General features: G+C 45.0%; 1 protein-coding gene across 2 annotated transcripts in view; it reads left to right on the top strand.

Moving 5' to 3' along the window:
• The window catches only part of Ift88 (intraflagellar transport 88), a 106,759-nt gene extending 98,264 nt beyond the window's left edge, over positions 1-8,495 (top strand). Inside the window, exons 25-26 of one of the 2 annotated variants that reach the window (XM_076545090.1) lie at positions 7,522-7,632; positions 7,864-8,495. In XM_076545090.1, coding sequence (XP_076401205.1) covers positions 7,522-7,632; positions 7,864-7,985 — 233 coding nt within the window. In that variant the 3' untranslated portion in view covers positions 7,986-8,495. The remainder of the gene's footprint in view (positions 1-7,521; positions 7,633-7,863) is intronic. The other variant, XM_076545089.1, reaches the window with a different exon arrangement.
• Positions 8,496-12,110: the final 3,615 nt, after the last annotated feature.

A 12,110-nucleotide genomic window follows, 5' to 3' on the forward strand; every position in this document is an offset into this window, starting at 1 on the left:
CTGCTGCTATAAAAATAGGAGTACAATTCCAGTTTTACTAAATTTGGGGGGTCTTATTTCTTAAAAGATAATCAGGGCTGGAGAGACAATAGCTCAGTCTGTAAGTGCCTACCATGCAAGCACAAGAGGTCTCAGATCTGATCCCCAGAACCCACATAAAGAGCTGTGTGTAGTGGCTCCTGCCTGTGATCTCAGTACTGGGGAGGTGGAGGCAGAAGGCTCCCGCCCTGCAGCTTTGCCAGTGGGCTAGCCTGTGCTAATCAGTGACTACCAGGCCAGTAAGAGACTGTTTACACACAAAGCACACAGAGAGAGAGAGAGAGACCCAGATGCAGACAAAGTTACACACACACACACACACACACACACACACACACACACACACACACACACACATTTAGCACATTATTTGTGGTAGAAAACACTAAGGATAAATGAAGTGTGAACTAGATATAGCCCCAAATGTAATTCTTCTCTGCTTTGGTCTGTGACAGTTCCTGCAGGACCCTGGTACCTACCCTGGACAGGATCTGCTAGCAGGCTTCCTAGCTCTATTTAAGAGAGAGGATTTTGCCTTTAGAAGCCCTAAGACTTGGATGCCTTAATATCACAATTTCCAGGGGTGCAGCCAGAGTACAGTATTAATGTTCACTAGAAAGTGCCCAGAAATCAATAAAATGAGAAAAATGCAAGGAATGTTATTGGTTGTTTAAAGTGTTTTATGGATGTGATTTTATGGAAATATTTAAGATAAAAGCCACCTTCAGGCTATCAGGTGCCCAGTGAAAGTGCTGTGTCCTTTCCTCTTGTATGGAGTGCATCAGAGTCGTTAATACTCACAACAATCCAAACCATCACTGGTACTGAAGAAGGATGTCCAGGAGTTGTTCTTGTTTTCATTACTCATATAAAGGTAATACGTACTCAGTTTGCGCAAATCACTGCATTTGAATCTGATTTTAAAACCTCAACCTTGCCGGGAAACACATGCCTTTAACCCCAGCATTTAGGAGGCAGAGGCAGGAAGATCTCTGTGAGTTCAAGTCCAGCCTGGTATACAGAGTGGGTTCCAAGACAGCCACAGAGGTTTTGACACAGAGAAACCTTGTCTCAAAAGTAACAACAAAACAACCGTTATCTTATTCTAACCATTTAGAAAATTAACAAAAGTGAATCGCATACATTGCATGTTCTCTTTACCAATTATTTCCCCTGCCTTGAGTTTATCAACCACTATAAATAATTTTCATTCTGTGTTGTCAGTGGGCAGGGACTGGGCCAGGTGTTCTAGGTTCTTGGCCTCTTACGTAAGAATGAAATTAAAGTCCGTGTAGATTGCAGAATAGCAAGGAACCTTATCAAAGCCAAGAACTAGAACACTGGAAATGAACACTGTCCAGACTAAGAGCAGGCCACCCAACTGAGGGTACTCAGGGCTGGCTCCAGCGATTGCTTTGGGACTTCCTTTTCCAAGTTGAACTATTCGTATGGGTGTAATTTAGGAAGTTCTCTTGTCTGCCTGGAAGATGTGGACTTACATCAGCCCTTGCTCACTGTGCATGGCCCTTCCCACAATGCATCTGACTTTATCATAGGTATGCCTAAATTACGTATACCCAAATTATGCACAGGCATAAGATGGAAGTAGAGAATTGTCTTTAAAAGTTCACTTTGAGGACACAGTTTGCCTACATGCACATGTACCCAAAACCAGTCTAGGGCGGATTGGCCCATTGCCTGTAGTTCCCAGATGGTACTCCAGGATATGTTTACTTGAAACCAAGGAGTATCAAAGGGCAGCTCAGGAGAGTAATTTATTGTTCTTGTTTAGTGCAAATCTATATACAGCTCTACGAAGGTTAGGGTCACAGGTTGCTAACAGGTTGCTAGGTACATTGTTCAGAGATGGGTATATGTATATATATATAGATACATATATATACATATATATATACAGCCCAAGTTATTCTCTATGATTACCTGCCTTATTAGGAAGCATACTCTTTCTAAATAAGCAAAGACTGCCTCTGTTGGGAATTTATTCATTTTTTATTTGAAGGAAACATGTGGTGGAAGTCTATATAGTTAGGCCCCTTAACCTTACTTGGTTTAGTGAGTAGACCTTATATTGAAAAGATCGCTTTGTCATAGGTGCTAGAGAGATGCCTCAGGGGTTAAAAACACTTGTTCTTGCAGAGGATCCAGGTTCAATTCCCAGCTCCCACATGATGGTTCACAATCATCTGTAACTCCGGTTTCAGGATCGGATGCCTTCTACTGACCTTCACTGTTGCTAGAGTTTTCCTGGTCCTGCCTGACCCACGGTCAGGGCAAATCTCTCTCACCTGCCAGTCCTGCAACCACTCAGACCCAACCAAGTAAACACACAGAGACTTATTATATTACTTATAAACTGTATGGCCGTGGCAGGCTTCTTGCTATGTGCTCTTATATCTTAAATTAACCCATTTCTATAAATCTATACCTTGCCACATGGCTTGTGGCTTACATCCTGTTTCTCATTGTGGCACCAGCAGTGTCTCGTCACTCAGCCTTCTTCCACCCAGACTTCTCCTCTCTGCTTGTCCCGCCTACACTATCCTTCCTGCCTGGCTACTGGCCAATCAGCATCTTATTTATCATTCAGTCGTAGCAACATATATTCACATATGTCATACAGGACATCCCACAGCACTTCACAGACATCAGGCATTCACAAAGTGCACATACATACACACAGGCAAAACACTCTTGTGCCTAAAATTAAATAATCTAAGAAATGGTTTTAAGGATCATCTTGTCAACGGGGGGGGGGGGGGGGAAGAGTGCATATGTAAAAACAATAACATTAAAATGTTACAATTGGTCACCAGGACAGGATAGAGTCAGTACCAAGAACTGCTGTGAGCTTCTGTGAGCATTCCTGAGACAGCAGCCTTGCCCGTAAGGGCCAGGAAGCCAGTGCTGTTCCAGAGTCGGAGCTGGGTTGAGTTCGGAGAAAGAGTACATGATTAGTTTGTCCAAATGTTCAGCTACTGTAACTGAGACAGCCACATTTTGTAGAGTCCACCAGATTATTGAGCTGGAACTGCAGAAGCTGGGGATATGCATATAAAGAAGGGCCACGTACCATACTGTATCCCTCTGCTCAGCCAGACAGCTATCACTATATGCTGCATGAATCCGGGTGGCATGCAGGAAGCCTGGGTTTCGGGGTTACTGTCATGGGTGCACTATGTTTTCATAAAGAAACATAGATGGACACATGTGTGTCTTTCCACAATGTCAGAATTGAATGGCAAGTTCACATCAGTTATGCTGATTGCAATCTTCCAGGTCCTCTGAATTCCCTTGATAGCTGCCTGAGGCAAACATAAGTTCTTTTATCCCTGTCTTAGCCTACTAACATTAACTCTCAGGTCACAGTTGCATGTCACACAGTAATCATGTCTACATGTATGTATATGTAGGTTACAGGACAACTACAAAAGAGTTAAGGAGGTCACAACAGAGTTCAAAGAGGCTTTCCTAGAGGCAGAGGCAGAAGGCTGATAGAGATGCAAAGAGTCTGTGGGGAGAGGCAGGGGTAGATAAAGAACCCTGTTGGAGAAGCTTCCTGAAACTCTTCCTCTGCAGAAACAAGACGCAAGGTTAGGTCAACTGCAAAAGTGGAGGCCATGGAAGCAAGGTGCAGGACTGGCGGGTGAACAATGGGGCAGATGTCAGAGGTTCTCTGCCTGTTGGTCCCTGGTAGTCAGAAGACAGGTTGGTGGAGGCTCTGGTGTCAGGGTGAGGTGAGAGTGTTGCATCCGTCTTCCGTCCGGAGGTTCTGCCTCTCCAGCCATGGCCACAGAAAGGAAGGGCTGCTTCCTGAACTTACTATATGATTTCCCTCAGTAACTATACTGGTTTTTAATATAGTGAAATGAGTATATAATTGCAAGTGATTTGATTTTATTATTTGTGTGCATGCGTGTATGTACACCTCTGTGTGTACACATATGCAGAGACCACAGCTCAAGTTTAGGATTGTCTTCAGAAGCTATCCATCTTGTTTTTGAGACATGATCTTTCATTGGCCTGGAGTCTGCCAACTAGGCTAGGCTGGCTGGCCAGTGAGCCCCAGAGATCCTTCTGACCCTACCTCCCCACTGCCGGGATTGCAGGCGTGGGCCTACTAACTCTTGTTTTCTTTTCTTTTCTTTCTTGTTTCTTCATTTACTTTTTTAATTTTAGAGACAGGGTCTCTCTGTATAGCCCTGGCTGTCCTAGAACTTGCTCTGTAGTTTGAGGCTGGCCTCAAACTCAGAGATCTGCCTGCCTCTGTCTCCCCACTGCTAAGACTAAAGACATGTGAGACCACACCATGACGTTTTAAATGTGGATTCTAGGGAATGGAGTCAGCACTCATGACTACATGGCAAGCACTTTCGTTGCATTTTAAAAACGGCAGGAAGGAGTCACACCATACAACAGGCCCACGTGGGAGGCTTATTGAAGGAGGGGAGAGGAGGGGGCAGAGACCGGTCCCTGGGGATGAGAGCGAAGGGAGAGAAAGAGACAGAGCCAGGCAGGGCCCGCCTTTTATAAGGGAACAGATGCACACAGGGGCTGCTCTTAGTGGCTGCAGCTGAGGATGTATCCTGTCAGGACCCTAAGGGCAGGCCAGTACAGATGCCTGAATGCTAACAACTTTACCAACTGAGCCGCCATCTCCTCCGCTTTCATTATGTAAGCCCAAAAGCCACCCAGACTCATTCATGCTTAGTAATCTGTTGTGCCCCATGGTATTCATAGCATACCCTCAGACTATAGTATGAGCCAAGCATGGTGATCTGCCCTAGCCCAAGCTACTCAGGAGGCTGAAGCAGGGGGTTAATTTGACCCCACAGAAGTGTGAGACCAGCCAGGCAGTGGTGGCGCACGCCTTTAATCCCAGCACTCGGGAGGCAGAAGCAGGTGGATCTCTGTGAGTTCGAGGCTAGCCTGGTCTACCAAGTGAGTTCCAGGACAGGCTCCAAAACTACACAGAGAAACCCTGTCTCAAAAAAAACAAAAAAAAAAAAAAAAAAAAAAAAAAAAAAGTGTGAGACTACTCTAATCAATACAGTGAGACTTATGTCATTTTTTCCTTTTTGTTTGCTTATTTACTTATTTACTTGTTTGTTTATTCATCCATTTATTTATTTATTTATTTAATTTGAGACAGTGTCTCACTATGTAACTCCTGGACCTCACACAGATCTACCTGCCTTTGCTTATGGAGTGCTGGCAGTGACATTTATTTATTTATGTGTTTGTTTGTTTGAGACAGTGTCTCACTGTGTAACTCTGTCTAGCCTGGACCTCACGCAGATCTACCCGGCTTTGCCTATGGAGTGCTGGCAGTGACGGTGGGTACCACCTCACCAGCCACATTTTCAAATGGACAAATCAAGTTTATCAAAGGATGTCAGGGGTTTGGTTGCTTGGCTAGTAATTTTTTGTTTTTGAGACAAGGTCTCATGTGTCCAAGCTGAGCTTGAACTCATTATGTAGCTGAGTATGATCTTCAACTCCTAGCTGGAACTTCAGGCATGTACCACTACACCAGCTGAGGTTTCATTTCCTTAAATGTTTCTTTTTTTCACAGGATTTGAATCTTCTATGATTGGGAATTACCTTTGATCCCAATACTCTCTCCCAGAGGCAGGAAGACCTCTGTGAGTTCAAGGACAGCCTTGATGAAAAATGAGTTTAGGCCAGTCAGAGTCATACTATGAGTCCCTGTCTCAAAACAAAAACAAAATAAAACTGCCTAGAGCAAGCCAAATATGGTGGAGCCACACGCCTTTAATCCTAGCACTTAAGAGGCAGAGGCAGGCGGATCCGAGTTTGAAGCCAACCTAGTCTACAGAACATTCCAGGGCTACACAGAGAAATCCTGTCTTGGGGGGGTGGGGGTGGGGAAGGGAGGGAGGAAGGAGAGGGAGAGGGAGAGAGAGAAAGTGAGGGAGGGAGGGAGGGAGGGAGGGATGGAGGGAGGGAGGGATGGAGGGAGAGAGGTAGGTAAAAAGTAAAAAAATACAGCTATTTTCCACCACTGTTAGTATTAAGAAAATCTGAAATCTCTGAAAATCTGCCCCCAGCCCCCAAACAGTGTTTCTCTGTGTAGTTCTGTGTATCACTCTATAGACCAGGCTGGTCTCAAATTTAGAGATCCGCCTGTCTCTGCCTCTGGAGTCCTGGGATTAAAGGTATGCAACACCCCTGCCTGATGTCTCTGAAAATCTTGACTGACAAAGTATTTCCACCAAATAGGTGCTATCTTTTGGCAGCCACAATTCTTTATGAGTTTTGCCTGGTGGTGAGCTAAAATCTTTCTCACTACCCAGAGGAAATCACCCCTCTTCAGATGTTTGAAGACTGTGCTTGTATGGCACAGGTCTTCTTGCCCACCCTGGCTTCAGATGACAGCCTGCAGTAGTTTCCAGATGCTAACAAGCCTGTGTGGTGGCATGCACACACAGTCCAGCACTTGGGAGGTAGGACAGGAAGATAAGAAACTGAAGGAAAACCTCTCAGCTACTGAGTTCAAGGGCAGCCTGAGCCCAAGATACATGAGACCCTGTCTCAAAAACAAAGTGAACAACAGCCTAGTGCCGCCCTTCAGGGCACCTTGCCAGCCTTGAGATGAGGCTGCTTTGCACCGTCCGTTTGTCCTTCCTTCAGATACTCTTTCTTCCCAGGAGTAATCTTCAGGGCAACTGGTCAGCTTCTTATGGCTTCTCTAAAACTGAAACCTAGGGGCAGCAAGGTGGTGCGGGAAGGGAAAGGTAATGCGATTAAATAGCTATCAATCCACAGAATCAGCTTAGTGATCAAAGGAATTTATTTGGGGGTTAACTCACAAGACAGAAATAAGGGACTGTAGCAGGATCCTGGAAGGGTGAGGCAAGGGCCAAGCGGTTCTCTAGTGAGTTCTGCCCTGGTCCGTCTCAGCATCCAAACTCCATGAGGTGGAGAGAACACATAAGTATATCCCAGGTCTTAAGGATCCGTGGTGGCCATGCCCAAGGGGCAGGTACCTAGCAGCTACCTGCTGCCTCACTGGGGCGGTGCCTCAGGGAAGGATATAAACAACCACCCCCTACAGAAAGGCACTTGTCACCAAGCCTGATGACCTGAGTTCAATCCCCAAAGTCCAGTAGGAGAGAACCTGCTCCCACAAGTTGTCTTCTGACCTCTACATGTATGCCTGGCAAGTGCACACAGACACATACACAAATAAACACATGTAAAAATAAAACTGAAACCTGTAAGTAAGCACACATTTGCAGGTCACAGATGCTCAAGTGGTATTTTATGTGTTCGGATTTCCAACAAGAGGTTTCTTTCAAACATGAATTCCATTCCCCAGAAGTTGGCTTCTGATGAAACAGACTACGTATTTCTTGGCAAACACATATGATTTGAGATGTGCAATGTGATGTCATGATTCCTCGGCTTATTAAACAAATGCATTTTTATTTTTGTTTTCAGACAGTGGCCAGAACAATAGTGCCAGTAGTAAAAGTGAACGACTGAGTGCCAAGCTCAGAGCTTTGCCTGGGACAGATGAACCTTATGAAAGTAGCGGTAACAAAGAAATAGGCAAGTGCTGGTCCCCGCCCAGCTCCTCCAGCACAGCTGGGCTACAGAAGAGCCCGAGGGGGCGAGTGTGTCCTGGGGAACTGCTGAGAATTTGGCATGTGCAGACTGGTCACAGACTTGGAAGAGCCTTTCTGTTCACTCAGAGTCATTGGGTTTGGACTGAGTCTAGATTGCTTCCATGTTTCTTATTTTTTCTGTTGTTCTAATGGCACGATCTCTTTTGAAACCTAGATGCCTCCTATGTGGATCCACTGGGCCCTCAAATAGAAAGACCAAAAACTGCAGCCAAAAAGAGAATCGACGAGGATGATTTTGCTGATGAAGAGTTAGGAGATGACTTGCTTCCAGAATAATACAAACTTTAATACTGTGTGTGTGTGTGTGTGTGTGTGTGTGTGTGTGTGTGTGTGTGTACATGTGTGTCAGCCAGAAGACAGCCTTGGATGCTGTTCCCCAGGTACCATCCATCCACCATTTTTGTAACAGGGTCCCTATCTGGCCTAGAACATGCCATGTAGGCAGTGGCCAGCAACCTCCAGGGATCTGCCCATCTCCATTTCTTCCTCCCTGGTGCTGCAATTATAAGCACTTGCCACCACACCCAGCTTTCTGTAAAGGGGCTCTGGGGTCTGAACTCAGGTCCTCCAGCTTGTGTGGCAAGCACTTTCCCAACTGTACTCTCCCTGTCCCAGTAAGTCATTTACTGAAGGAAAGAAATCGCCTTATAAGATAATGCTCTTGTTAAACCTGAGACCAAACTTTAATTTTGTACACTGTTGAAACTTTAAATAGTGTATTCTGTTCTCTGAGGATGGATCTGTGCTGTCATTTTTATGGAATAAAACCATGAAGCTACTACCTAGGCCAATGACTTCCTTGCCTTTCTAGTAACACCAACCCACAGTGAGAAGTCAGTGTTTTAGAACAACACAGTATCTGCCCACTCACAAGAAAGCGTGTATATATAGTGACAAAATTTACCTTTATTACTATATATAAAGTGCCAGTAGAGAACTTTAAAATTACTAAGATGTATGTGTGATCTTTATTCAAGCTGCTTAACTCACTATTAAGACAGTTCTCTTTTGAAGGCAGCATAACAGAACAGAAATAGAGAAAACAACATACTGTAACTTGCTCTTTTTAATGGTTCCCACTGCCGTGTGCACAGTGAAGCAATGTCTCCAGACTGGTTGGCCCACTCCTTGCCTAGAGCACGCGTCTGGGGCAGGATGGCTTGTGTTTTCCTTTAGACATGTCTGTGAGGGGCTAGCCTGTCTGAAGAACTGGCTGCTCCATCTTACTTGTCCAGGGTGGTTGGTATGGAACTTGTAGGCTCAAATGATCCTGCCTCAGCCTCTAGAGTAGCTAAGACTGTAAGCAAATGTCACCCAGAAACATTTTAAAATATGAAGATATTGTGAGGTGCCCAACCCTGACTAATACATCCCCAGTGCAACCCCTGCACCCAAGGTTCAGGGAAAGTCATGGAGAGGGGGGATGAGTGTAAGAGCCAGAAGACTAGAACATCTGCTGTGAGGGAGGATCTCCTATACAAGATGGAGAAACATCACACGTGAGTTCTCAACAATCTCAACAATATAACCACCTGAACAAGATTAGCACAATGACATCACCAGCTGACATGCCATTGTGAACAGGGTCATTCCACAGGGTCCCACCGCTAGATGATAAGCTACAATGGCCTCCAGGATAAACTCTCCTGCATAGGTTGTCCAGTCCCACAAGTGAGCCCTGGCTGAACATGTGCATATAAACAAAATTAAATGGACTCAGTAGGTTATGTATACATGTGTGCATTTACATGCTTAATATATTAAGTATATACATACAGCAATAATAAAGAGATGAATTTGAGAGGGGGACATGGGACGAGGGAGGGGAAGAAGGAAGGTGATATAGATGTATGAAGTTCTCAAAAAATTTAAAAAATATATATATATGAGGGTATAGATATGTTGAAACAGAAAGGGTAGGAAAAGCTCAATCCAACCAAAGGAATAAAGGAGAAGTCAACCTTTTACACAGAAAACCTCATAACGATATTTGACTTTGGCAATAATTATATACTATGCATTATTATTATATCATCTTCTGACCTTGTCAAAGTCGTTGCAATGAACTAGTGGGAAGAGTTCTCAGCTGGAGTGCATTGAGCAAACAGGAAGTGAGATTTTTAGAGCCAGAGAACAAAGACAAGCCTGTGCACTTTGCTGTCAAAGCGGAGAAGGTAGCTAGTTAATACCTGGGGTCAAGAAGGCTCATAACATGCATTATGGAAGATCCAGCGTGTGTGAGCTTGAATGCAAGCAAGTCAGTGTTCATCTGGCGGTGGCCACTGCTCTCATACATGTCTATGGAAGAAAATGAGAGATCTGGTGAGAACAGATATCCATTAGTAACCTTGGACAAGGGAATAGAGGCAGAAAACTTAATAGGATATTTGTATTGAATGCTGCGTTAGTCAGTGTTATTGTCAATGTGTTTGCACTGGCTCGTGTGTTTGAACATCCGCTCCCCAGCTGGTGATGGTGTTTGGGGAGGTGTTACCTTGTGGGAGGAAGTGAGTCACTGATGATTAGGCTGCTGTATCTCCTGGTCCACTGAGCTCTGAGCAAGCAGCTGCCTGCCACACGCCTGCCATCACAGAACCTCCCGCCACCATGCCTTTCCTGTCATGGATTGTATTCTCTCAAACTGAGTCAACACTCCCCTAAAGTTGCTTTGGCTGTCCTGGAACTCACTCTGTAGACCAGGCTGGCCTCGAACTCATGGAGATCTGCCTGCCTCTGCCTTCCCAGTGCTAGGATTAAAGGCGTGAGCCACCACCACCTGGCAGTTTTAAAAGTTGGATTAGTGCAGACAAGTGCTGCAGAAGAAAAGCACACCAAGGGATTGTAAGAATGTGGTAATAAAGACGAGCCAGGAAGCTGGGCTAGACAAGAGAGAGGGATTAAAGAGTGGACTGTCAATGAAGAATACCATGATCTGAAGACAGATGAAGTCTCAGAAGTGCAGAACAGAACATACATGGGTGCTGGAATCAGACACTGGGATGTGGTCAGCCATTCCTGAGGAGACCTTGGATACAGCCACACAATTTGATAGCCTGAGATCAGACAAAGCTGGGGTGGGGGAGACAAAAATTGAAATGGGCACTCAGGACCAGGTCTTACTGTGCAGGCTGATGGTGCAGGATTGAGCAGCAAAAATAATGCAAGATCCAGGTGCTAGATCCACCCGTGAATAAAAGGAGGAGCCCCGAGGGAGCATCTGAGAAGAGAATACTTTTGTATAGGCACCTTACTCAGAATCCAAGGTCGGCACGGAAGTAGCCAATCACACATTGGCTTTGGAAGTTACAGTGCCAAAGAATGACTCTCTGCCAGCACTTAACAGTGTCCACCATTCTTGCTGAGGATCAAGGTTCAGTTCCCAGCACCCATCTTAGGCCACTACAACCCACCTGAGGCACCAGTTCCAGGAGACATGATGCTCTCTCTTCTAGCCTCTGTGGGTACCTCAAGGTTGGTCCATGCTGTCTTGGTGCTTTGCTGGACTTGGGACAGCTGAGTGAAGCAAGGGATGAAAGGGAAAATATCAAACTAAGTCCACACAACTACACTAGTAGAGATATAGTACAGAATGCTAAACATGCAACATTACCTGAGTGACACAGTAAGATTAGCTATAGTTGGCACCTCTATCCCCATCCCAGCATATATTAAATCTAGACTTACATTTTTTAATTTTTATTTATTATCATGTTTAAGATTTTATTTTATGGGCATGTGTATGGGTGTTGGATCCCCTGTAGCTGGAATTACAGACAGTTGTGAGCTGCCATGGGGTGCTGGGAATTGAACCCAGGTCCTCTGGAAGAACAGTCAGTGCTCTTAACTGCTGAGCCATCTCTCCAGTCCTATTTTCATGTTTATGAATATTTTGTCTGCATGTCTGTCTGTGCATCGTGTGTACACCAGGTATCCTCAGAGGTCAGAAGAGGCTGTCAATCCCATGGAACTGGAGTTGCAGATGGCTGTGAGCCCCATTTGGGTAGGAACCAAACACAAGTCCTCTGCAAGAGCAGACAGTGCTCTTAACTGGATTAGTCTTTAAAATATTTTTGAAATTACTGTGCGTGTGGAATGATGTGTATGAGGTGGCAGAGGACAGCTTTGTGGAGTGGGTTCTCTCCTTCCGCCTTTATTTGGGTTCCAGGGATAGAACTTGGCACACCAGTGTTGCACAGTAGGCCCATTCACCCACTGAGCCATCTCCCCAGCCCAAGTCTGGACTAATTATTAACATGTGTCTCCTCACAAAACGCTGAGATCTGGGAAGAACTCTTCTTGTTTTCAGCTGCACCTGTTTGTAAGCTTTGCTCCACTATTTAATGTTTTCGGTATCTTCCACAAACTGAAGACTGTTAAAGGTGATCTGGAAGAGGTGAGAAG

Source organism: Peromyscus maniculatus, chromosome 9 (genome assembly GCF_049852395.1).
Source record: "Peromyscus maniculatus bairdii isolate BWxNUB_F1_BW_parent chromosome 9, HU_Pman_BW_mat_3.1, whole genome shotgun sequence".
NCBI lineage: Eukaryota > Metazoa > Chordata > Mammalia > Rodentia > Cricetidae > Peromyscus > Peromyscus maniculatus.